Here is a 27,655-nt window from a genome sequence, read left to right as displayed (position 1 = left end):
ATTCAATGCTCGTGCAAATAGTTGAGTCATACAATCATCTGGTCATTGGATAATGGCCTATTTGATACAGGACGGCTGTTTTGGCCGAATAGATAACTTTGGTTTATGTTTGAAACTCTTCCGTTCTCTTTCTCCGAATCTCCGTTGGAATCAGTTTGGTGAAACGATTCCTGTGATCAAGATGTGTGAACACGTTTTCAACTAGTGTTGTGTTTCGATGTTTCAAACGTCTTCCAACGATATGACAATTTCCTGGGCCTTACCACCAGAAATAAGGACAAATTCACATTGAAAATGTCTAACACTATCACTAACACTTTTGCTACGTGCAAACTTTCGTGTTGAGTTTGAAATAGTTAATAAGGGAAAATAATATATATTCCAATTTTGATCGGATATGAAAAATCTAAGGTTTTCGGAATGAAAATGAAACATTTCCGTTCGGAATATAATATTTTTCTAAATATTATTTCATTTCAATTTTCGTTGATCTTGCTAGTTTTTTTTTTCATCGTTGTGTTTCATTTACTCAAAAATCGCATCGCACAGTTTGTTGACACAATGGACTTATATCATTTGACATATGCTTTAATAAAGTGGGATTACGTCTAGGTTATTTTACGACATCAATCGGATTATATTCTCAGTGGCTTTGCGAATGCTGGTTTCATAAAAACGTGTCACTGTCTGCATAAGAGCCGTGCATATATCTATGTTTATGTATATAGTTGGGCTGCTTCGTCTCATTCGTTCGCTATTGCGACGGAAGATCATGTGTAAGGCGTAGAAAATAGTGACGAACAACATGGAAATGGAGCAGAAAACAGCATTTTGTATTGCATTCAGGATGAAATTGCACCAAAAAAAAAGAAGAAAGAAAGAAATAATACATATTCCAAGGCAAGTGGGCTCAAAACTGTAAGAATACTCTTTTTTGATCATCCTCTTTTTTTCATTCGTTTCTTTCATATATTGTGTTATTTTGTTCATTTTGCCTTCATAAATTCGTCGGTCGTTCATTGCACATTTACACGATATGCATTCGGTGCAAATTCATCCAAGTCGCGCCAACACAGACGAATATGGAAAAAAATAAAATGAAGTGGAATGGAATAAAAAAAAAATAGTGAGGCAGAACGAGCGTGCGAGAGAGAAACAAAGAAAAAAGACACGTATAGAATGGAAAATGGAGGAGATCATTAAAGCAATGCAGGATGTACTGCAGAAATGACCAAATAGTAGTAATTCAGCCATATTAATTCATTTTGCTTTCGTTTTCTTCATTTCATTCGTCTTCGTGCCCCGCAATTTATTTCTCTCGTTGTTAACTGCGTATGATAATAATAACATATGCACGGTTTGCCAATTTCTGGACGAGAGAACTCACAAAAATACACGGATTACAACGTAACCAAACACAATGGAAGAGCCGCTCCAATAAAGTGTACAGTGTTCAGCTGTAGTATATTGTGTTTAGCTGCAAGCGACTCAACATTGGACTTCTTTCCCTGGCTAAATGGCTGTTTTTTTTTTTAGTTTTCGTATTCGTCATTGCGAAGATGTTAAAATGAAACGACAAACCAACTATTACTAAACTGAGCAATGTTTCAATAATAATTTTTTTTTGGAAACAAAATACCATTAAAAACTCAGTTACTCAACGGCGTTATAATTCGGCACTTCATTTTAATGGATTCATAGCCATTGCTTGAAGCTTAGCACTTGAATGCACTACAATAATAATGATTTAAATTTAAGGATAAATCGAAATATTAAGCTTGAACATTCAAAAACTAAAGAGCTTGGAAAAATTGACCAAAACTCATGCTAGTAGCGCACCAGATAATCACACACATCTTTAGTCAGCCGGTCGAAACAAGCGAAATGTGGAAGCTAAAAACTAAAGTGAAAATCGTTCTCTTAAAATACAAATTGCATTTTTCATGGAAATTGTTTCCTTTTTAATGATTATCCACCACGCCATCACTGAAACGACCTTCAAATGATGGCGATGCTGCCCACCGATTCGCACTCTTATACATACGGTTGACAAAGTGAGTGCGGAGAAAAAGTCCTTAACAATCCCATTTGATCATTTTTTTTTCTGAATGAAGAAGAAAGGAGAAGGAAAAACAGAAGAATATTCTGTTATTGGAATACGTCGCACTCTGAAACAGCATGAGTATGATCTCCTGCTATGTGAACATGCTATTTACATGGTGTAATATTGTCTGCGTCTCCTTCAGACGCAGAACAGAAAAATGCACGGAAGACATATTGAAATTTTCAACTAAAGTGTAAGAAGAAGAAAAAAAAACAACACCGAACCCTTACACAAAATCAGTGCACAAACCGAGAAAAATCCATTTAAATGGTTCAGAAAGAAAAAAAATATATATATAAATTTGTATCATGGATGCCACATCATTTAAATGCACACAATTTGAATCTCTTTAAGTGTCGTTCGCCTGCGTTAGTTGTGAATCCGTCGACGGAAGGCATATGGTTCAAAGCAAACAATGCATGAAAATAGCGCGTCGGAGGATTCGATAAAATGATGCCCGCGCGCGCGCGCGCACGGACGCGTTCGCATATCGAACATTTTTATATATTATTAAACGCTGTGCCGGGCTCACCGAGAGTTCCACCATCAAAGCCAGTGATTTTTACTGTGGGCTACTAAAGCAAGACGTTAGCACCGACAACAACAAATGTCCAAAGTTAATTTCAATTTAATAAATCTTATCGTCGCACCACAGGTATCACGGATTTAATTTTATTTCTTTTATTTCTCCTGATATTCGTTCGAGAGAGAGAACAAAAGACGGCTTGGTATGAGCTGAGCTCGTCGTTGCTGCTGCTGCTGCTGCTGCTGCTGCTCAACTGTATTGAGTCCGTGTATCCCCGAATGCAAACGATCAAAAGTGTTCGGCATAATTATTTGTGCGCGAATGATTCGAGGCTGACCTCAGCCACCAAGCATTCATCTACGACAAAAGATTTTATTAACAGCCTGGAGTAAATCCGAAAAATAGACTTTTTTCTGTGCTTCAATGTAAATTCATTTGGACATTCGCCACATTTTCCAGAGGCCAAATTGATTGGTCTACTTTGCATCACTGGAGAATTTTAGGGTTTGAAATAACCATTTCATACCGTGACTGTGCAACGGGATCACACCTGTACACGTGTGTGCCGAATGAATTGCTCAAAATGTTTTCAGTACAGTGTGGAAGTGTGGTGGCTTCACGCATTTCGAGGTCAAATCGCATATATGAACAAAAAAAAATTGCTGATACAACGAAAAACGAAAAAAAAGAGTCGCAGGCTGTGTATCAAATGGTAACCAAAGCTGCTGTTGAGGATATCAAAGGACAGACTTAAATAAAACAAGACGAAAAAACACTTTATGAAAAATGTAAATGCTGTCAGATTAAGTTACCGGTTTTGACTTTGATACGAATGACTTTAATGTATCGCGGCATTGATAATTCAACCGGATCGCATTCATCTTAAGTTCATTCGTGGCTTTGGTTGGATTTTTTTGGAGCTCGTTTTGTGCATTCGATCATATTTCTAATCCAAATTCATTTTTACGATTGTTGCAAATCCACATTCCAGAAGGCCAAGTCTCGCCTTTATCTGAGTCTGCGGTCTCTCTGCCCAATCAACAAATAAAAAAAGTGAATCGAAGCGGTGAGCTAATGGAAGTTGGCAAGGCAACGAGAATCAAGCACAGCAAAAAAAATGCGCAATTTATTGTTTTCATCTTCCATGAACAAGAGAGCGTAGCCGAGTATTTTGTTCGCACGAATTGTCGCGGTTTTGTAATTCAATCTACTCTCGTTTTTGTTTCGAATTTTGATTTGAGTTTATTTGCTAATGAGAGAATAACTCATTGAAATACGTTGCTTCAAATAAATTCATTATTATTATTGGTTTTTTTTTAGTATTTTTGTTATTCGTAGTACGTTTTGCAATTCATGAAACTTCAACCGAACGCCCAAATCAATTCAATTAATGTGATAATCGTAGTAGTAATGTCAATGGCATAAATTAGCGCATTATTTTTTTGCTGAGTAATAATGCTGAACGGGTTACATTGAAAATGTGGAATGGAAACCGAAAACAACAACAACAACTGTTTTCAAAGCGAAAAAAATGCATTATCATTATCTATTTTGAAGCCAGACGGATTCTTAGTCTTCATGAAAGTATGAAAACTTATTCTTCGTCCGAGATTAGTCTCTCATGTACGGAATTTCGTAACGAAAACACAATGTGAAATTTGTTGTTGGCTGCATCCATGTGCGATTTTCCTATGTGGTGCATGTGCCCGTTTAATGTGCTCTATTCCACACATCTCATTCACAAATCACTGGAATGGAGTAGTGGCAAGCAATGTGAGCGAAGAGCACATTGGACAATATACGATAACAACGAGACGAGAAAGCGTGAAAAAGGAAAACGGACGAACCTCTGTCGAACTGAAATGAAAAGAGGCGAAAAAAATGGGAAGCTCGCTAGACATCTATTTTGCCGCTTGTGTTTTATTATATCTGATAGGGCAAATAAAGTATTGCATAGGACATCTATCTATTGAGTTTCCAAATATAAATGTGTCTTTAATGCGGCGACTTGTGTCCGACGACTCAATTTCATATCACTGGCATTGGCTCTATCGCTAAACTCTTTCCAAGTGCTCACTCACTCTCCTTCTCTCTCTTTCTCCCTCTTTCTTTGTGTGTCGCCCATTCTTTTCATTTTCGTTTTAATCTTTTGGCTGCGCGATATGCCTGCCAATGCACTTTGATTTGTATTTAAGCTTACGTTGAATTTTATGACTTAAATCTAACATGGTGCTTTTGCCTCTAAGTCCTCTGATTTTTTTCCATTTCGAAAACTTTTCGCAAATATTTTCGGTGTGTGCTGAATGCTGATACTTTGGCTCGTTTTTTGTGGGTTTTGTGCTTGAGTATGGTTGAAATCGTTCATTTGTATTACTGTCGTTTCGTGTTCACTTATTTATATTTTCCATATGAAATATATCCATTGCAAGGGGACGCAACGATTCATGGACATTTTGTCTGATTGTTGTATTCGTCGTGTTACGTGTCCAATTCGACTTAAAACTCGGCCATCCAACTTATTTTTCAATTAGACAAGCCACTCTCCTGCATATTTTTTATGTTTCGGTCGAGAACAAGTGATAAATGGTACTTACCGTTAGATGTTGAAACAGCCACGCTCTAAGGATATTTGTTGCAACTTTTGGAAAAATACCCCGCTTTTTTTGGTTCTTTTTGCCATTGGCATCATCATCTTCCTCACCCGTACCTTCTCCACTACCTATACTAGCGTTACTTGCATCACCTGTAAGATCAGAAAAAAAGGCAGTAAATTAATACAAATGTAATAGTCATAAAAATGGGCGATTGATGATCAGATTGGATATGTCGCAAAGTAATACCGAATTTGGAAAGTTCGTAAAAAAAGAAATTGCTTCATTTGTTGACGCATTACGGCAGTTCCCATCTGTCGACTAAATTCATTCTAAATTATAAAACTAAAGACCACATATCGTGGATAAGCAGTTATGGTCAATAAAAAAGTTATTATTTGAATATGTAGATGCATGTTGATCATAAAAAGGTCATAGCTTATGGCATGTGTGCGCAATTATAATTTTTTAATTGATGTTAAAATGCTAGACGCTTTAAAAGCATGATTGATTGACACATTTACAAGCTGAAAATCGAATGGAGAATCATTTAGTTCCAGAGAGAGAGAGAGAGAGAGAGAGAGAGAGAGAGAGAGAGAGCAGAGAGAAAAAACTAAAGCATTCGTGTTCATCAAAGGCTGGAACTGATTTGCCGGCCATTTATCTGTGTGTTTAACTACGATTCAGGGCGAAAGTGTCATAGTTTTATGTCTTCAGCGCGAGTTTTATTTCTTACGACTTGCCGCATAATTTTGTACCTCACTTTGATTGTGGTGCCAGTTTTATATGCGTGTATCGGTCGCGCTTAACATAATTATTGCGATTACTTTTATTACCTCTTTTTTATGGCTATTTGGGCGCTTAATCCTCGGACATTTTTTTAGCTTTCTTTTATGACTTTTTGATAAAGTCGAATTTTATGTTAATTACAACTATGATTATATACTCTCTTTTTTTTGCCTAGTTTGTTAGAACACAAATGGTTGTTATTGGCGGCCGATACATTTCATTTGAATTGGTTTCGATAATTCTTACACATTCACACAACAGTCAGTGATCGAATTAGTTTGGGTACAATTTGTGTGATCCGAAGTGTCATGGGCATGCAAGCATAGCCATAAGATGCGTGCGTATGTGTGTGTGCACGCGATCGAACCGAAACAAGAACAAAGAAGAAGAAGGAAAAAATTATTTTAAAATTACAGCTTTTACATTCAAAATTGCTTTTTTATCGCTATTTTTATGGTTTAGTAGTAATAAAATTCGGTGCGTGCGTTCGATTTTCTGGGCTGTGTTCGCGGTTTTCGTCTCTTCGTATTTGGATTTCATTTGTCTTTTCGGGAATGATGAGGAAGTGATGCAATGTAACTTACACGCACTGATTGATGTGTGGAATCGTCGTGTTTAAAACGTGCGATTAAATATGACAAAAACAATGAAAAGCAAATAACCCCCAAACTGAGCTGTTCGCAGCGCGTTCGAATGTTTTTATGAACAGATTAATTGAGATACAGCAGTTGGTTCGAGAACTCTAAGCATGGCCAATAAATTAACAAGTTATAAAGTGATGAAAGGAACATGAAATTTTTTAAATTAATATCACTCGTTATTTTTTGTAGCAAATTTTTCTTTTGTAAACAACCATATACAGGGTTCCAAATTGATTTGAGGTGGAGTTGCAAAATAAATTGCCTAAAATATTTGAAAGTAAACATAAAAAAATAACGAAATAGTCTCTACTAGCGGATGCGCATTACAAATTGTAGCTGAATGCTATACCAACGATGTGAATAATTAGAATGAATACCAGTGAATAAAATTTCGATGGATTTAGTGAATAATAAAATTATTTATGGGCAGCAGTTGTAATCAAAAATGGCCCAATACATTAGGAGAAAATATTGGAAAGGCCATTTATATGCATGGGCATATAGAGTAACATAACATCACGTCCGGGACACTTTTGGCTCCTAGTGCTTAACTGCACCACTTAAGCTAATAAATTTTCAACTTGAAATATGTTATAAGTTTTTGGCGATACTGTTAGCGCATCTATTGCGATTTCGGGTAATCATTCATACAACCGTACATTTGCAGACTACATAAATATGTAAACGGGTAAAAGCGTGCGCCCATGTTGCGATGGTTATAATAAGAAATATCCGGCATGCAGAACCATCCGCCGATTATGATAAAAACCATCCGAAAAAGACAAAGCCTGACACATAGAATTTGTCATAGAGCTGATGTTATTACAGCGTTCGTGTGTTTTCTAAATGAAGCCATTTCGCCGCCTCCGTCGTTCTCATTGTCGTCGTTGACGCCCCGATGAATACATTTGAATGAGATCAACACATTAAATAGTGTCAAATTTACATAATTTTATATAAATAACAACAATAATAATGAATTCATGCATGGATTGCGGTGTCGGGCCGATGTTTTATTCGCGCTCCATTTGGATAGAGCTGTGATTTTGGATGCGATACGCATAAAACCATTCACAAAAATCTCTAAAGGTCAAATTTAATAGCAGAAAACATTAATCCCTGATAATTTTTCCCTAAACAAGCCCATCTTATTTATGCGAAATGCTTTGGTGGGCTTCATTTACGTATTAAATCATTACAGTGTTTGATTGCTCACTAAGCGCCGTTACTCTATGAGTGGATTTTCATACGATTCATTGTGTATCGCGCGCGTTGCTCATTTCCCACTAAACACAATTCGAATGTATTTCGGTTTTTGTTTTTTTTTTGTTCGGCTTGATTCGCCACATTTTCAATGAGTTCTCAATTCGGTAAAATACATTTTGTTCGTTATCGCATCATGTGGCCGTGAGTTTGATTTGCACTCAGTTCAGAGATCCAGATCCTTTCATTGTTAGCACCTTCTCGTGGGCTGGTTTCCCAATTTCTCATTGTTCTTTTCTGATGCCATATCATGAAGTCACAATCAGCATTTGAAATCCTCTATTCTATCAAATAGCTTGCAGTCAGCACATTATGTAAACACTTGCCACAAAGTATTGTGCGCTCACACACTGCGCTTCATGTGCCTGTCCGTGAAATGCTATTATGAATTATTATTCAAATTCAACGGCATAAAATCACCAGAGACTAAACCATTTGATATAGTTATATGTTCAAGTTCATGTTCGTATTCATGTTTTGCCGTCTTCATTCGCTCTTCGGCTTGGATATATATACATATATATATATATTCCCAAACCCAGAAGCAACCATTGCTACCATTGCCGTGTGGCCGATGCAAGTGTGTAATAAATGTGTATAAAGCCATTGTCGCAGCTAATGCGTTGTATTCAAATACTCAGTATCTTTTTCGAACAACATTAACCGATTAAGATTAAAATTAAAATTTTAAATTAAACGCAATGCCTACGTAATCGTCTAAAACCGTATTATTTCGACACCCTCGGCCATTGTTAATGGTTTTTAATGCGCGCACATGCACACACACACGTACGCACACAAACAATGCGCACAGCGCACACACCGATGATGTATTTTGTATTAGTATCAATTTATGGCTGCAACACTCCGATTTTAGCTTCTTCCTTTTCAGTATTGGCTTTGCTTTTTTGCTTTTTGCGTTTGATTTTGCTGATGCGGCTGAAACCAATGGTTGCTTTTCGTTCATGTTGTCGAGCCCATTTGATAGCGACACGTGGTTATTGTTCAGTAGATAAAATATGAAGAGAAAATTGTTTGAATTGGCACAGAGGAAACTGGAAAATAGTGCATACGCTCGCAGAACTGCTGCCATATCCGCATGTTCATGTGATTTTAATGCAATTCCATGTATCGATGATGCACTGCATATTTTGAATGAACTCTAGTGCGTGATGTGACTAAAACTGTATTTGTGACATAAAACAAAGCCTCTTTGTTAATTCGGGTCGCCATCACTGGTGGCATCAAAGTGATAAAATTTTGTTTTTTTTTCTTCGGAAAACAGCCGAAAAAAGATTGTGTTTACACCAGCAACGAAAAGAAAAAGAGATAAATTTATGCACACAAATGAAATCCAATCAAAAATGTGTTCGCTTCCAGAAAAAAGTTGGCGAGAAAATTGCTTGTTGTTGGCGTGTAAAAAAAAATGGTTGAGTCATAAAATTTGTTTACTCTATAAACAAAATAATAACGCGTAATAGCATTAGATGGTTTGAACTTTAGATTTTTCGTCCCGGGAAAATTTAACTGATCCATGTCAAGCGTTGCATTGTGCGGCGACAGAAGGGGCTTCATACAACAACCAGAAAGTAAACAAGCGGCGCAAACAAAGATGCCGAAAACCATTTGCACGAGGGTGTACGACATTACGGCACAACATACGTATTTAAATTAATGTTGGCTAAAGTCAGCGCTAAAGTCAATCGGTCTTCCGTGCGTTCGTTATTGCATCTCAGACGCGGCTGAATTCGGGGAAAAAATGAAAAGAAAAAAACGTCTTTTTCCTCTCGCTCCCTATCTTGTATATCAATAACAAGCGCGCTACTGATACATCTCATTGTCCGAACCAACGACACATCGAATCAAAAATAGCAGAGATTTAAGTAAACACAAAGCGATTTCGGGTGATCACATCACCAAGAGCAAAGAAGACCGAGAGTGTGTGTGACGAACGGGCAAACAGCGGAGGAAATTGTGTATAATTTTGATGTATTATCGCTGTTACGTTCTCGTTCGTGATAGTTACAATAGTATGACATTAAGGGAATGAATGCGATATTGCATTATTAACAAATAGAAAATTGGGGTGATGGTTAATGACTCACGAGGCATTTTGCGCTTTTCAACGCAATACCGTCTTCCAAATATATTACAAATGTACACAACGCACAACACACAACACACACACTCATTCGCTTCCTCATAATCACTCTGGCGGCCAATAATATACAAGGAACAACGGAATTTGGTTGACAGATTAAAGAAAATCTCCGAAAGTAACAGAAAGAAAATGCGGATCTGAACCGAAAAGGGTGTCGAAATACAATTTTTGGCCCGATATAATACAAAAAAGGTATTATACGGAATATACTTGTGATCTGGAATCAGCGGTGTTTTTGATACGAATTTCGAGCCAGAGAAAATGACCCAGATGTTGTATGGCCGGGAAAATTAAATTAAAACCGTTGTTCTAACCAGTTTTGAAAATGGAAGGAAAACTGCGCACACTAAATACTACAGCACCTGTACCATTCACGGGCGTCAATGTTATTTTTCCTCGCTCTCTCTCTTTCTCTCTCTCTCTCTCTCTCTCTCTCTGTATCTCCTATATTTATTCAGAGTTTCTTTTTCATTTTACATTATGTCGCTATGTTTGGGCTGTGCGCTGGTTGGTCGTTCAACATTCGTGCACACCACATAAAAGAGAAACCAAATTGTAAGCGATGAATAAAAAATCGTCTAGGAAAAGTAATCCATCACTCCAGCGACCCATAAAGGATTTCCAATAAAAAAAAAGCACGCTCACTGTGATCGACGGCAATATCGAAAATGCAGCACTCTTGCTTTTTAAATAAATTCATTGAATGGGAGAGAGAAAAAAAGCAATGAAGAGGGAAGTGTTTGTGTATGGGTGTGTGTGTGTGTGCAGAGAATTGAATTTTCAGCATTTAAACGATATTCGGCTCGCATTTTAGCTATCGCTCAGTCCATCCTGTTAGAATCTTTTGCAAAAATAAATAAAATTGAACATTGAATGTAGAAGTCTGCAACCGAATGAAATGTTAGACATTAAAATGTATTGTTTACTGAATGAATAAAACATGTATTGAAATTTTAATTTTGGCAGAATTCAATTCGCACGCAAACACAGCCGAACACAATGAGCATCAGTTTTAATCAAATCATTCCCTCATTGAAAGCAAAGAACCTCGACAGAAACGCATTGAGAGAATAAAAAAAAAACGAAATTGCATTGAACGATGTAGAAAACAATGATATACCTCGTAGTTTGGGAGAATCCAAATGGAATTTCCATTCTGATTTAAAATTCGGTCTATGCTTATTTTGTTTACGCTACCATAATGATACTGCATTAGCCAAAAATTATTCAAGCATATTCAACATGAATGCCATACGATCCGATTACAAGTGGTGGAGCACATCTTAGAATTTGAAACTGTGTTGCTGGTCGACGACTGCTGCGAATGAGTTCCACACTGTTGAAATCATTTTTTTTTTCGATTAATTACATTTCGATTTGTGTTCGTGTCACTTTTAGTTGGCTGTTGGTCAATCGAACGAAATAATTTTCTTTGTTTGGCTGAAGTGAAAGGTGTCATCTGTATAGACCAACAAGCCGAAGCCGAATGGGTCCAAATGAAATTATTTCATCTCATTTATTATATTTCCTTTAAGTCTGTATCAACGTATCAACCAAATGGCAATTCACTCGTGAACAAAACGATATGACTAGGGGGGTAGTTTAAAATAAATTTCATGCATTTTAGTGCATTCGATTTGATTTTATTCTTCAGATGAGATTGTTCCGAAAATGAAAAAACAAGACCATCGAGTCTTATCATCATCTGAGATGGATTTCAATTCCATCGAGAGAATGAACGGCAGCGGAATGGAAAAAAAAATCATTTACAAATGTAGAATCGTGCACTGTGATCCAGTGCAAATAGATACGGAGATGGCTGGTCTGATGCAGGAACACACCAAATCCAGCATACGCAAGCGTTCACATTTTTATTTAAATAAATTAAAACGAGGAGAATCATTAAGACCGCATTAAAACAGAAAGAAGCTAAATGTATTTATGCAATAGCATCATTAATCATTTCAGTTTGGTCGCCCGTTTGCTCGTTCGCTCATTCGATCGGTCGTACGTTCGTACGTTGGCCCGTTTACTTCGTGGTAATGCCTCATATATACACACACGAACATTAGAATACATCGAGCGCTCGGATTATTTATCTCCATGTGTAACACTATGGCACGCATAATACCCCAAGCTAGAGCGAAGACGAAACTACAAGAGAGAAAAAAAACCCAAGATATACATATACACATTCACAAACATGCGCTAGCACATCGGCAAGGCATTGTGTTTTTGTTCCCTATCTATTTTGTGGAAAGATGTCATACACTGTAGCATTTGACGCCGCCACTATTTTTACATCGGTGGTGACGTTGTATTTTCATTAAACGGAGACAGATCAGCATTTACCAATTCTACCACTATTTCGGGTGATTGCGCTTCTACTGGTGGTGGTGATGCTCAACTCGAAGGTTCAATCATACGAAATGGCTTTGGTAAAGAATGCGCGATGGTAATTCTATAATGAATTAGACAAGAGATAAAAGATACACGTCTCCTTTCGTAATTATAATGATTGTAATGGCATTTGTTTTTTCGTTTTTGTCCTCATTCTTGTCCTTTTTTCTTGTATTTTTAGTGAGGCAAAAACGTGGCAGAAAAATGAGAGCAAAAGCGATTTTTTTTGCTGTTGCTGTTGTTGTTGTACATTTGCAATTACATTCCGTGTTGTAGAGAATGTGTGGGAGCGCGTTGCTCGAATCTTTGTCTCCCTCATTTCAAACGAGATAGACCGTTTGTCATCCATTTATTTTCGTCGCATATCTATTCGATCCAAATAGATTCCAGTTTGAATTGTGCGTTTGTAACTGAGATTGCCATCAGCGAAAATATTTACAGATACGATTACCAGACGAGAAGATTATGTGTGTGTGTGTGTGCATACACATTGGTATGTCCACAAAGCATATCGATTCAATGTGGATTGCTTTTTAGATTGAATTACTACATGTTATTTTTGCTCACTTAACCATAAGTACACGAATCAAAATACTTTCTTTGATTTCAATGGAAACGGAACTGGCAACGTCAAACTATGCAAAGATGCCAAGCGGATCAAGCAAATGAATTGCCTACATCGCTGGACGATTTTTATCGTGAAACCATTCATTTTTTGGATGTGCAATATCATTCGGTCTGGTTTTACTAATGAATCCCATAATGTCTTTTTCGTTTTACATGTTGTTACATATATTATGTGACAATATCGCCGGCGATTCGAAGAATATACAAAAAATAACAATTTAATTTGACGATATTCGTTACATATTTCCAATGTTAACTCACACTCTTTTCAAATCCCGTGCAAAAAGGGAGAGAAAAAAAAATGTGTTTATTTACATAAAATAAAATTCACAACACCTGCTACGGCCAATCATCAGGCGCGATTCAACGATCGCCACCATAGCCATCAAGTCGTAAACTATGACTGATTTACAGATAATTAAATTGAACTTAATGCAAATTGTATCAGCTGAATGATCAATCCAATCAGTATGTTCGCTCTATATTTAAAAAAAAAACGGCATCTACACAAATGTTTGGGTGCATATTTAAAACATATTCATGTTATGCCAAATGTTGTCAAATGGAAGACGTGCGTGCGGCTGGCCTAGAGATGCACAAAGTACATACATATGCATGGAACTTCATAAATTTTCATTTGATTTATAGCTCACGCGATTAAATTTCACATGACGCCTTTTTTGCACTTCTTCTGCGATCCTCTACGTGTTGTATTGTATTTTGTTGTTCTCCTTTTCGTTTTCGATCCTTCACAGTTCACAGCGCTAAGAATACACTGCTACACGAACACCAAACATGCGTTAAACGATTTATTGGCATTAATAAATGGTGGATGTATTTTTGACGGTTGTTAAATGCCACTTTAGCTTAATTGGAATGATCAGAGAGCGCTTTGGGAATGGTAAAATTGTTTTCAATACGGAATGTATCGATTCACGATTCCGATGACATTTTGTGAAATGAACAAAAATTCGTTCATGTGTGTTTAATGCAAACGTATTTTCAGTTGATATTTCTTTGAACTGATTTCGGTTTATGGGGATTGTGTCATAAATTTCCACTCCATACGGACGTTGTTTTTTTTTTTCGTTGCATGGGTGCGTCAGTAATTTTGATTTTTCAAGTTCGATGGCATTTAAGTGCATAAGTACAAATAATGTGACAAAAGCGACAAGCAGTCATGTAGTGCCATATTTTGTCCAGTTGCTGTAAATTTGGTTGTTAATTGCGATTATAGCATGTTTAACACAGTAAACAGCACACAAATATCTGTTGAGCATCGAACATTAAGCACTAACATGAATCATTTCCAAGAGAACCATTTTAGTGACACCACAGGCCATTATAAAATATGGGTTAAACCAATTGACTCAATATCTTCTGGATGAAATTAATTTTAACAACATCTGAATCTCCGAGAATATTTTATTGGTAATCCGAAATTGGGCAAACATATTTTTACTAAAAAATGTGATGTTTGAAGGAGAAAAAGAAGAAAAAATTGCTAGGAAAAAGGTCAATGCAAAAATCGAATGAAAGAATGGCAATGAAAGAATGTAATAAGCCATCAAATTCGATAGATTAAATCCAACGGATTATAAATGTGATGAATAAAAGAAATTCAAAATTAAAAAGAAACAAACTGAAAATCGACCAAAGTGAATATAAAAGTCGATAAATACATGACAACAAAACATAAATACAGGTTGATTTTAATCTACTTGACCATGAATTCCATTTCGTCGAATAACTCAACTTAGATCTCATAGATCAATCGCGTAAGAACGAGCGACTAGACTATTTCTAAAAACGAACAAACGAACGAACGAACGAACGAACGGATGAGCGTGAGCGCGCGCACCGTAAAACCAGAGTTGGATTGGATAAAAGAAATGGATTGAGGAGTAAGAAGGCGATGAACACAAAAATAAATAAATGAGCTACATCGCCGAACCGCCGAAAGAAACAAAGGAATGAGCAACGAATAAAGAATGGCCAACGAAACACAGAACACCAACAGCAACACAAAAATAACAAAATAACAAATTCAATAGAAATATTGTATGCGACAAGAGAATCTATACCTTTGACTACGGTCAATGTAACCGCTCTTGCATACATTTTACATGGCCTGAGACGGTTGTTGCGGTCCAGTGCCCAGGCACAAATTCATTCTCACATAAAATATTATGACATTATATATACTGATTTAAATATCAGCACCGTCTCTCTAGCTCTACGGATCGTCGTCATCTCACTTTTTACCACAGACTCAATGCAATCACCGGCTTATTGAATGCATTCGATTTAAGCATTTTGAAGCTCATTTGGACTTTAGTGATCGAGTGATGCACATTAACTAAACGAAGACGAATGGTTTAACATTTCGATTCTAATTATTAATTTATGGACTTCACATTATTTTCGTCTCTGTATCTTGCCATCCGTTTCAAAACACATCTCGTTTCGAAGCAAGAGAGTCACTAGCTGTGATTTGAAAAAAAAATCAAACACAGAAGAAGAAGAAACAAAAAAATGGGTGAAAGAAGAGAGAGAGAGAGAGAGAGAGAGAGAGAGAGGAGAAAAAACAACACAAAAATCTTTTTTAATCGCTGATGACTGTGAAAACCGGATTATTTATTTAAGAGACCGAGACTTTTTTCTGTTGATATCATATGTTCTAAATGACTTGAAAGTGATTTTAGGGCCTTTTTCATAGATTTTTACATTATATTTTATTTCGTAGGCTTACATTGGATTTTTCTTTTGATTCGGATGAGAGAAAAACACGATGGCCAATGGCCATACAAAACGCAGTGTGTTTCGTATGAAGATTCTTCAAAACCATCGAAAATTGAAGAAAAAAGAAATAATTTGATTTCGTTTGGGTTTAGAAGTTACAACGTATCATGTCATTAAAATAAATATCTCACTCATTATTCCTCATTCAAATCGTCACACGAAAAGTCAAGACAAAAAGAATGTGAAAAATACATGTTCGACGAATTTTCAAATAAATTCCAAACAACTCGATAAGATTTATTTCATCGACCTCGAAATAGATTTATAAACCATCCAAACATACTAATTTGCCAACGAATGAATTGTTGTCTTATATTGCACACAGCTCGAATCGGATAATTATGAACTGTGTGCAGTTCAACAATAAATAGAGGAGAAGAAAAAACCAAAATATGCAAACGAATGGCCAAAACTAAAAACGGGGAATACTAGCCCACGTGCATGTACTTGAGCAATTGTGTGGAAATTGGTTCACGCTTCGGGCAAATATGACGGCCGCCGTCAGTGGAAATGAGTCAGTGAGAGTGTGAAAACCGCTGGCAAAATATAGAGAAAATTGAATTACGTTTTTCAAATACTAATCGCTGCCGTAGTAGTAAACAAATAACAAATCGATGCAAACAAATGATGTTTTTAATGTGTCTGACTCAATTTTTGTACTTCGCAGTGCATGTGCCACTCGACTCGATGCGCACGAGAGTCTGTTCAAACGATTTGAAGCGACAACATATATACATACACACAAAGAGAGAGAGAGAGAGAGAGAGGCTCGGCATCAACAAAAGCGATTTACTGTCGTACACTCGCTTTTCATTTTGTTAACGTGTCAATTGCAGACGACTCTGTAACTGACATCCTGTGCGTCTGCTTCAATTTTGAGCGAAGGCACAATAACAAGCAGTATTTGGTTCCACACAAATGGAAACAGAACATTGGCATTACAGCTTTTATGCCAGCACCGGCAGCAGACAATAAGCGTGGCAGTGAGAGTGCATAGCAGGAATCTCTCGCTTCTTTTACTCCGAGACGAGTGTAGACGAGTGTGTGGCACACATAGAGTACTATTTGGTGGATTCTCTCTCTCTCTCTCTCTCTGCAGCTCACAATTTTGCACAAAATTTTATGCCATGGTTGTTGTTCTACATTCGCATGGTTCATGTATTTTTTTTTTCTCTCAGATGCTTTTTCAAGTCAAAATTTTCTCGCAGGCCAAAATTGTGGAAGGGGAGGGCATTCAATGCTCAACGTGGAATGCGTTGCATCGATCGATGACACAAGAAGAACGGGAGAGCGAAAAAAAAATTCGGGTGGATTTCAAAGTAACGCATTCAAAGTAGAAAACCAGGCAACAAATAAAGCGTTAACGAGATCTGAATAAAAACAAAACAATAGTAAGCAAAACTCGTACTGCTGCGGTTTTCTGCTCTTCCATTTAGCCTCAGTGCACGCGTACAGACAACGCAACCAACGTAGAAATGATTGCTTACAACTTCCTCAAACCGGCGGCGATATTCGATATGCATCTTCCAGTAAATGGCCAACACTTAATTGCGCTCTGCCATTTTCAACGAAAAATTACCGCACAATTTATAAATAATCGGTTTAGCCTTTTCTTTTCGTCTCTTCTCTCCAGCCCGTTTAGTCATTTGTTCCTTTTCGCTCTCACTATCATTCTCTGACTCTCTCTCTCTTTCTCTCTCTTCACAGTCACTTTGTTTAAATTTCATTTTGTTTACAGCATGCAAAAAAAAAATCCTAATAATTTGCTGAATTAAATGTGCGCCATACAATGTAATGCACTTTACGGTTTACAAGAGATTCATTGAAGCGATTATGTACAGAAACAACAAGACGCTTGCGCCCAAGCAACGAACCTACAGAGAAAAATAAATAAAAATTCAACACAATGCCAACACAATGCGAAAAACAAGATAGAGAGCATTCACATGACAGAGAGAAAAGAACGAACACCGAACACCGAAACCAATGTGAAAAAAATGCTATCGAAAGAAGGGAAAAAAAAACCACATGAACACCGAACGAAATAATTACTAATTCGACTCAAAAACGATTAGGAAAATTGAATTTTGCAATTACGTTTAATACAAATTATATTAATTTAGAGTGCACGACCGTGTGTTTATGTGCAGCATGCACAACATATACGTATATGAATGCACCCTTACATTACGTGCAGTTAGTTGCTGATGCACATAAATTCTTACGAAATATACATATGCCTAAGCAGCATGCACATTTGTGTGTACTAAAAATCGAGTTTGTGTTGCACCGGTGTACCGGTACAACGCAAATTAAACGAAAAAAAAGGAACAAATGCAACAAAAACCGGGAAAATATCCCATGATTATATCGCGAAATGCATAGATCTCAGGCTCATCTCTGGCTGTTGCCTTCTTCTTAGATCACTTCTCTCTCTCTCTCTCTGCACTTTGCGTATGTGTCGTTCACTTTTTTTGCTGTTGCTGTTGTTGTTGTTGTTAGGTTTCTAGTATCAATTTTAGAACCTATTAACTCTCCATAGCGTCCGTTTACGTGTTCTTACAATGTTCAATGTAAATAAAAACAAAAGCTTGAGTTTGATGAAATGAGGCAAGAATGCTATTGACTCGAACGCAAAACCAAAAAGAAAATGAATAGAAAATGTATTATCATTCGGCGGTCGCACTATGATATATGTTGTACGATATAGTAATTATACGCAGAATTGTGCCACAAGTACTACATGAACAAGTTTCTACGTGATACTATTTTTGTTGTGGTAATTGTTATTGTGTTTTTTTTTTCGTTCTTCATCTCATTGTTTGGTGCTTACGTAGTTTTTCTGTATCTACTCGGTGTGTGTTTCTCGGTTTTTATTCGTTTCGTTTAAATGATACGAGTGATTTTAGTGCCAATGTAGTTCGTTTCGTGTGATATGTGTAGACAGTGGTAGTGGTGTCTTTTTTAAAGCCGACGCGTAATTTTTAACGTCATTTAATGTTGCCAATCGGAATTGCCGTTCTTTTATATATTTTTTTCGGTGTGCATACAGTGCATTTGGTGCATTCGATGCGCCAAACAACGAAAGTAACGAAAGGAAAACCGAGTCCAAAGTAAGACTCCTTTTAAGCGGCACATTTCTATGTACTCCAAAATACAGACACTGAAGCGCAAAGAAACTGAGAAAAACAAAACGTGCGGTAATAGAATGCAATAGCAACGCCATTCGAAAACAAAAACAAAGACCAAAAACACAACAAAATCAACTTGCGGCCGAAATGCAGAGAGGTAAACCCACGTTAAAAGAAAAGGCGAGGATCACCGTAAAGTGGAAAAGAGCGGCGAGATATGGAACCGAGAAGAAAAAATACGAACAACAAGACGCACACACAAAGTAAAATATCGGCATTTACCTCAGTAAAGAGATAGATTTCATAAGTCACGATCGGAATGCTTTTCAAGAGGTACAAGAACATGTGTACAAATGGCCTTAAGGTTATGTATTTCGTTACAAAATCGTTTTGTTGATCTATACATAGTTATTTTTTTTTCGCCAAATACAATTTGATTCCTTTGCCTTTTGCTTGCGCTGTGTACAGAACGTTACAGCGCAACAGAAGAACAAAAGGAAAACTTCTTCTGATCGTCATTTGACTAAGTTCTCGTGGTCCCACCGTGTAATTCAATCTCGACCAGAGTAAACGATTCGCAACGAGGCAGAAGAGAGAAGAAAAAAAAACGAAGCGAAAACGTACAGAAAAAAAATAAACCGCAAAAAGTGGAATTTTTAGACAATTATTAGCGAGCGATCTGAGGTGTGCCATTTTGAGGATTGAGTGAACACCTTTTCCCTCTTTTTTGTCATACGTTTTTTTTTTGTGCATTCTCAAAGACGTCTTTTTTGACTGCCATGAAAATTTGCACTCGGCCATTTTTCATCAACCATGTTTCTCACATGTACGTTGAATGGTGAATACATTTTTATTTTTGCTGCTTGGCTCTCGTAATGGAGTCATACTAATACGATGGTTGACTCATAATAATGAACAGAAAAATCAGCCAAATCGAAATCATTCTCTTTCTCATTTACCAAAGAGCAAAGAAAGAGAAAAAATGAAACGAGAAAGAGAGAGAAATACACTCGAACCTGTTTTGATGGACCTGTCGAAATAGCAACTGAGAGAAACGAAAACTGAAATTAATAATAATAATTGGTTGCCAGAAATATATCAGAAATGTTAAATGATAAAGCAGAGTTGGACAAGATTGGCCGCGAAACAAACTCATCAGTCGAACCGTTTCCGAATAAATTGAATTGTGAGCGATCCAGCACGTTTTTCTTCGTTTCCCAACTCTGTGATAAATATATGATTTATAGACGAGGGCCAAACGAACACTGCGGTCTTTCATTTTTTTTTCTTCTTCTTTTTCTTTTATTTTGGTTGGATCTCAAAACAAAGCAAAACCAAAACACAAACGCTCGCTGTTTGCAATGCGCATCGCAGTGCATTCCATTTTGACTGTATGAATTCATATACATTTTGATTGTTGTCGATGCTGGTGGTTGAATAAAAAGCGAAAATCTTGCGTTCATCTTCATTTTGAAGGCTGATTAACAACCAAATAATTTATTATTAAAGGTTAGGCAACTCACATGAGCGCGCGTACACACACACACACACACACACACACACACACACACACACGAAATTTCATTTGTGCCCCAATCCTACAACACAACTGTATTCTTTCTCATCAAGCGATTGTGATTTCTGTGTCGATGTCAGAATTGAAACTTTTTCTCTCTCTCTCTCTCTCTCTCTCTCTCTCTCTTTCTATCTCCTTTCATGCTTTTTTGTTTTCATCCACATCGTTTATTGAAATGAATTCGAAGAACTTAACATTTCTACACCTCACTGAATGAATATTTGTGTTGTTTTTTTTTTGTTTCTTTCGAAAATCAAAATGAGCTATTGGAATGCGTTTTTTCTCTCCTCCACTTGTATGGTGGAAGAGTGTTGTGGAGAGTGTGTGTTGCTTTACTTTTTCATTTCGTATGATCCATTTTTTTGGGCAGTTGCCTTTTGGTGTGCATTCGACTTAATTTGTGCTTCTTCTCTTTTGGTCAAATTCATACAAATTATTAACATTTCGATGCATATGTTTTAATCAAATAGAATTCGGTTTAGATTAAAACCACTCCGATTGAATTCTTTGTATTTTGTTTCGGTTTTTGGTACATGCTTTTCTTCCATTCGGTTTGATTCTTCTTCTTTTTCATCTGCAATGGACATTGAGAACATACTGAAGCGCGCTAAACGCTTAATAACAGTGTTTTATGATTGGCATTGACTAAATGTTATAATTTAAACTGAAATATGAAATTATATCTTTTGGCAAGCGACTTGAATCTTTCTCGTGATGAACCATTTTTTTCCTCTTCAGAATCGGAATGAGACGCACACATATGATGCAATAGCACTCAAATAATTTTCTATGTGAAGAATGTTGAATTCTCTTATTATGATTTACATATACCAAATGTCAGACAACGGTATCCAGATCAAGAAAATTACCAGAGTTTTTGTTAAGAGAAAAGAACTTGATCAAAATGTATTTCAGTGAATATTAATAATGATACATGAGGTATAAACCTGACGAAAGGCCACCATTTCTGACAATAGTCATCTCGTTTGCATATCAGGATGAAGAATAGTGCGATGAAACGCAATAGCAACGACAAAAGTACGGCGATCGAAGAAAATAACGTCTACGCTTATCTATACGAATTTATCTGGATACACATTCGCACACAATATACACACTGAATAGATTATTGGAGATGTTGGGATTAAAATAGATATGAAACTGGTACGAAATTGATATGAACTGAAAGCGAACGGATGAAAATGATAAAACTATACAGCGCTTAGAGCCAAGTATTAGCTACATTTGGCATGTCTGTGTTTGTGTATGTGTTTGTGTGTGAGTGCATTGTGTGAGGGTCACACAGTGTTCCACAGAAAGAGTGCACGGTGCGGTGTGCGCACAACCGATCGACGATCGTCCAATCACATTTATTCACTTGAATAATACATATTAATGATCATAATGCACGATTAGTGTAACGTATTTATTTACATTGTTGCAAACTGCGAGAGAGATGTGTGCGCAAATGCGCCCGCGCATCATTGCTCGTTCAACTGAAAATCGGTTCGTAAATAATGCGTGTCTGGTTTTGGTGCAACAAATTGACATGAACAGACGAATATATTTTTTTTCCTTCTCTTCTTGTTGGATTTTGTTTTATTTCTTCTTTTTTTTTTCTTCTGTTGTTGTTGATTTTTTTTTTTCATTTGATCAGGACATTTATATGGAAACATACGATGTGTAATGTGTGTACATGTCAAATTGGTGAGTGGCGACATAATATAGTCGAATATATATTGACTTGGACATAATGCATTTTATTGACATCAAGTCAAACGTATGGAAATGATCATTTTGCATGGAACATGGAATGGAAAATGAGAGGTAAAAGATGGAAGGAGTGAACGATCGTGAAATGTGTAAATAAATGAAAATGCACACCAAATAATAACAATAATAATGGAAATTCGCTAAGATCACCAGATATCAGAATTTATGATAATGACTTGGGTTGATTACTGGCATAACCATAGTCACAGTTACACAGTTACAGCCACGGTGAGTGTTTTTTTTTCCTCTCTCGCTTCATTCTTACATTGCTACGAGCACCAAGAGAACAGATGCATGTCGCATCGACCGAGATGATCAACTGTGAAATGAATTACTAAATGGTTATAGTATATGCTTGATTCGTTGCGTTTGTCCTTTTGCTAGCACACACTGTGTGCTTGCATTTTGAATAAAATTTTTGTTTATTATCAGTGTGTCTTTGGCATGCGTGATTGAGGTGTTGCTTGCGCAAATGTCAGTTAATTTGTTGTTGCACTGGAAGACATGCATGCGCGCCTTCATTTTAAAATGTCGAGTCTTTTGTGTAGGAGTTTTTTTTTTAAATCTCTCTCGCTCTCGCCGTTTGACACGCCAATGCAAACTCATTTATGTTCATAAGATATTTAAAACCAAAGTTAGATGCTAATGCCCCATTCGACATTATTGGAGTATATTGCGTAGGAAACGAATTCGTTTCCTGCATTTTGCGCTGTTCCATTGGTTTTATGTTGCCAATGCAATGATCTATAAAATAAAATGAAATTTATTCAAAACTCTTTACTGGGACGAGACTGTCATCAAATAATCCCATATGACAACAAAGAAATACTTCAAAACTTTCAAACAGTTCTGTCTCAAACGCAATTGAAACAATCTCAAAATATTTTTCATTCATTGAATTGAATTTGTCGTCATTCTCATTTAATTGATGCAACGAATTGTTTTATTTCCACTGTCCTCACTTCATCCTCATATTTATATTAAATGACAAACATTGTTTCTGGACTGATATTGTTGCCTTAAACTTTGTGTTATGCGGGCGATTAGCGGATCATACAACGAATAGTGTGTGTCTATTTTCTCTCTCCATTCGCATGTAAAAATTATTTTCGATGTCATTCATTAAGGCTCTAAAATGATTCTTTCAAAAAAATTATTCTCTTTTTTTGTCTTTCATACACGTATTCATGAATGAGTCTCATATAAACAATTGAGTTACTATACGGACAGCAATAACATGAAATTTCAGCAAAATTGAATGGATGAATGAATGAAAGCCCGTGTCATGTCTTAAATGCTCATTGAAAATTAATAACTAGGATGATACTTTTGTACAAGCACTTGACAAAAACTTCCTCCAATTGAACGGGAAAACATAGATATTGTGCAAAAACGCATGAGCAAAATGCACGGCATCGGTGGAAATGTAATTGAGATAGGTGAATGAATAAAAAATATCCAATGGAAAGAACCCAAGTGAAGCGAAAGGAAAAAAAAACGCATAGAATCTGTAGTCATATACACCTTAATTGTACGTGCGTGCGAGCACACATTACTGTCATTTCACGCTGAAATGCACACACCAACTTATTTTAAATGAAAATGTTCTCTCTCGCCACCGCTAAATATAGTAGTTGCATTAATCACTTATTCATTCAGTTGGTTTTTTTTAAAATCTTTTTTCATTCATTCGCTCGCTCTTCTTCTTTCTCTCTCTCTCTCTCTCTCTCTCTCTCTCTCTCTCTCTCTCTGTCTGTCTGTCTGTCTGTCTCACTCTCAAGACGCAAATTTTTGATGCAATTTAATGAGCACATCACTCAATGGAAAATCGTTGAGTTTTCTATTCATTCAGCATTTTTATCACCTTTACGAACGTCGAAACGAAGGATCGTGGCAATTGCATAGTTTCGTCTCAGTGCTAATTTGTATCAAAACAACATGCAATCGCAACGTATAATTTCAATTTCATGTATTTGCTGATAAATGCATGTAAAGTGATGATTTTGATCAAACTTGAATGTAATAAATGCTTAGTTTTTCAAATGAACTTGATTTTTGTTGTCGTTGTCGTCATCATCATCATCGCCGAATGACATATCGTTGAGAGTAGAGACAAAGAGAAAAAAAATATATTTACACACATATCGATATTATAAAGTTAAAATAATTACAGCTAATTGTAATGCAAACGTATTTAATATATGAAAAGCGGGTATCTATTCTATTGTTGAATAGGATACAATTGAAGATGGAATGATGTGATCGAGATTGTATTATTATTTCTATTTTGCAATCGATAGAATATGTAATTGAAATCGAGTTTCATTAATATTGATGCTACACTTGTTGTTAACTGTTGAATGCCTTCATTGTTAGGTTTGCTCGGGCGAGCAAGCAGGCAAGATGGAGAAACAAAGAGAATGCAAAGACTCATGGAAAGAGATAAAGCGCATAGCCAGAGCGGCCAGAGTTTCAATTTCAAAATCCATTTCATATTGCCTTCTCAATTTTCCATCTCGGTTCGTTGTTGCATTTTTAAAGGCGTGCCACTTTGTTTTTTATTAAATTTTTCCATTAAAATTTTCCGATGAATGCTCTTTTTTCATCATTTCAAAACGATAATAAATAAAATGGCACTAATGAAAGAAATGGCAAGCGCCAAGAAAATGAACATAATTGAAAAAAATTGATACAAATTTAATTGTAGTTGATATGCGGTTAATTTAGAATATGTGCGTTTTAAATTTTTTGCACTCACACTTCGGGGCCCCGCGCACACAATTCACTTGCTACCATTCGATGCCGACAAGCATTTGTTTTTCTCGTCGTATTTCTTGTGTGTTTGTGTTTTCTTTTTCTTCTTCTCAAGTATTTGAGTGTGATGTATTCCAATCACTATAAAATGGAAGTAATGGCAAGGCACTAACGCCGTACTAAATGAGAGAGTTATCGCATATTGCCAACAATAAAAATAATTGTTAATAGCGTTGCTAACGTTTTTAATGAAAGTTATTTAGATTTATATATAAATTAGTAAATGGTTAAGACTGATTCTGTGTGTAACAAGAAACAACAATATGAAGAGCTCAACGTAAGTGCATCTTTCACAATAACCATTTATACGTTTTCGAATACTTTCCGCGTTCTACATGAAATTCGTTCTTCTTTTTTTTTCACTTAAATTTATTCATTGCGATTGAATTGGCTACGATTACGAATCGAGATCCTATATATGAATTTCTCTTTTTCACGCTCTCGCCCTCGCTCACTCGCTTGTCATATGCTCACTCCGTATTTCAAACACTCAAGACGAATACATAAATAAATGTTGTTTCAATTCGAATGTTCTTTCTTCTTCTACTTCTTCTTCTTTTTTTAATTTGGCTATTGATACTTGTTTACTTAAATGTCTGCGATTTATATAATTTACTCATTTAGACGGCAAGTACTTGAAAGCGATCTGGTACTTAATGACAGAAAAATGTTCAAGATTTGAACATTTCAAGCCGGCCTACATCGAGAAAAAATCATGAATTTAACTGTGATTCTGAGATACGATATATCGAAAGGCATTAACCATGTGCCTGTACGCAATGCATTGCCTTCATAAATTCGGAGTAAGTGTGTAAGCGCGCGATATTTTGTATAATTCACAAAAACAAAATTAACTAATGAATTTATGGATATGACGGCGTTAAGTAATTTTAAAATTAAATGCATTCAACACACAATATACGTCTCAATCAAATGTCGCCCGTTTGGTCTTATTTAGATGGGGGAAAAAAGCGTCGAAAAGAATGCAACGTTTAAAATGTGTCCATGCACCGAGTAAAAAAAAAGCAGAAAAAATTCAACACATCACTGTGATGACGTCATTGAGTTCTTGCATCCGAATGTTGCATAAAGTACGAATTCGTTTTACACCGTGACGCTACCACCGTCGATATATCTCTGAAATGCGTGTTGGTTTTTGAAATGATCAAACTGTGTTATTTGTTTAGAATATTTGGTGGATAATTCTGAAAATTCGATCAAACGGAGTGTAGGTGCCCACAAGAGACAAACACGTCATTTTTATTTATAGTCGTGTCAAAATTGGAGCGCCTCGAATTCATTTCCGACTTTTGTGGCTATAAAAAGGAACGAAATAAATTACATTCTCCCGATGATCTACTTCTATAGATCTCACTCGTTCTCACATTGTTCATCAACTGGCAAACGGCTATAGCCTGCAAGGCTTTTGGTACAATCAATTAATATTAAAATAAACGAAAATCGAGATGAAACGCTATGGAAAGAAATGCCTGCCGATATTTTGCATGTGCTGATCAATAGGTTCATCGTTTCGAAGATCATCGATATGTAATCATAAAGGAAACAAAAGACTCGAAAAGTACACACAATTATCATAGACTTACAAACAAAACGAAGCCAATCGAATGAAACGATTGAGATGAGAAATGAGCGCACTCCGTATGAGAGAAGAAACACTGAACGATGAACAATCAATGGAATATAACAATATTTCTTGATCGGATTTGCCTTGACCTCAAAGGTTAATGCTTTGGCCATGCATTTGCCTGCAGTATGATACACTTAAGATGAATCAAGTGATCTTGATGAAGCAACGAGCAGAAAAAAAAACTGGATACATTTTTATTGTGCTTTGCAAATGGAGTTGTGACGATTCAAGAATGGTGATCCATCATTTTACCCATTCTCTTTTATTTTGTAACACGGATTTCATGTACACGTCTAGAGAATCGATTCATTTCAAGCGATACTCGCCACCCGCGAATCAGTTTCAAAAGTGTACGCGTTTGTTTTTATTCGGGATAAAGGCCAATGCTTCGTTATTGTTAGTTTTTTTTCGTCTTTCATTTGATTTTTAATTTTTTGTTTGTGTGGACTGGGTCACAACTCGGCGATGGCTTTTTCGAATTTTTGGCAGAACAATACACACACACACACACAAATATTGTTGATCGTAGCTTGAAGAAATCAGTGCTCTCGAACAATGGGGCCAAATCGAAATAAAATAGAAATCATCCATAATTGTCGTGAAAGTGAAGTTTGGAGACTCACCATACGTTGAAAATATGTTCTCAGGCTCAACAAAAAAAGCAGAACTAAAATGGAATACCTCAGATTGCAAATCAGCATGGCCTGAATATTCCAAATCCAATGCATTGTATTTGCTTGTTTTAATGTTGCTTATTTCACATTCATTTGTTCATTTGAAGCATGCCGCGCTCGATCGTTAGTACGCTT

At 36.4% G+C, this 27,655-nt stretch overlaps 1 protein-coding gene across 2 annotated transcripts in view; it reads right to left on the bottom strand.

Annotated features, from left to right (window-relative positions):
- The window catches only part of LOC129579010 (homeobox protein homothorax), a 311,382-nt gene that overhangs the window by 88,352 nt on the left and 195,375 nt on the right, over positions 1–27,655 (bottom strand). For both annotated transcript variants that reach the window (XM_055468462.1, XM_055468463.1), the window contains exon 9: positions 5,225–5,373. In XM_055468462.1, coding sequence (XP_055324437.1) covers positions 5,225–5,373 — 149 coding nt within the window. The remainder of the gene's footprint in view (positions 1–5,224; positions 5,374–27,655) is intronic.

The sequence above is a fragment of the Sitodiplosis mosellana genome, unplaced genomic scaffold, assembly GCF_009176505.1.
Source record: "Sitodiplosis mosellana isolate CC-2019 unplaced genomic scaffold, AAFC_SMos_1.0 Smas_scaffold_6226, whole genome shotgun sequence".
Classification (NCBI taxonomy): Eukaryota; Metazoa; Arthropoda; class Insecta; order Diptera; family Cecidomyiidae; genus Sitodiplosis; species Sitodiplosis mosellana.
Note: the sequence above shows the minus strand (reverse complement) of the source record. Positions and strands in the feature narration are given on the sequence as shown.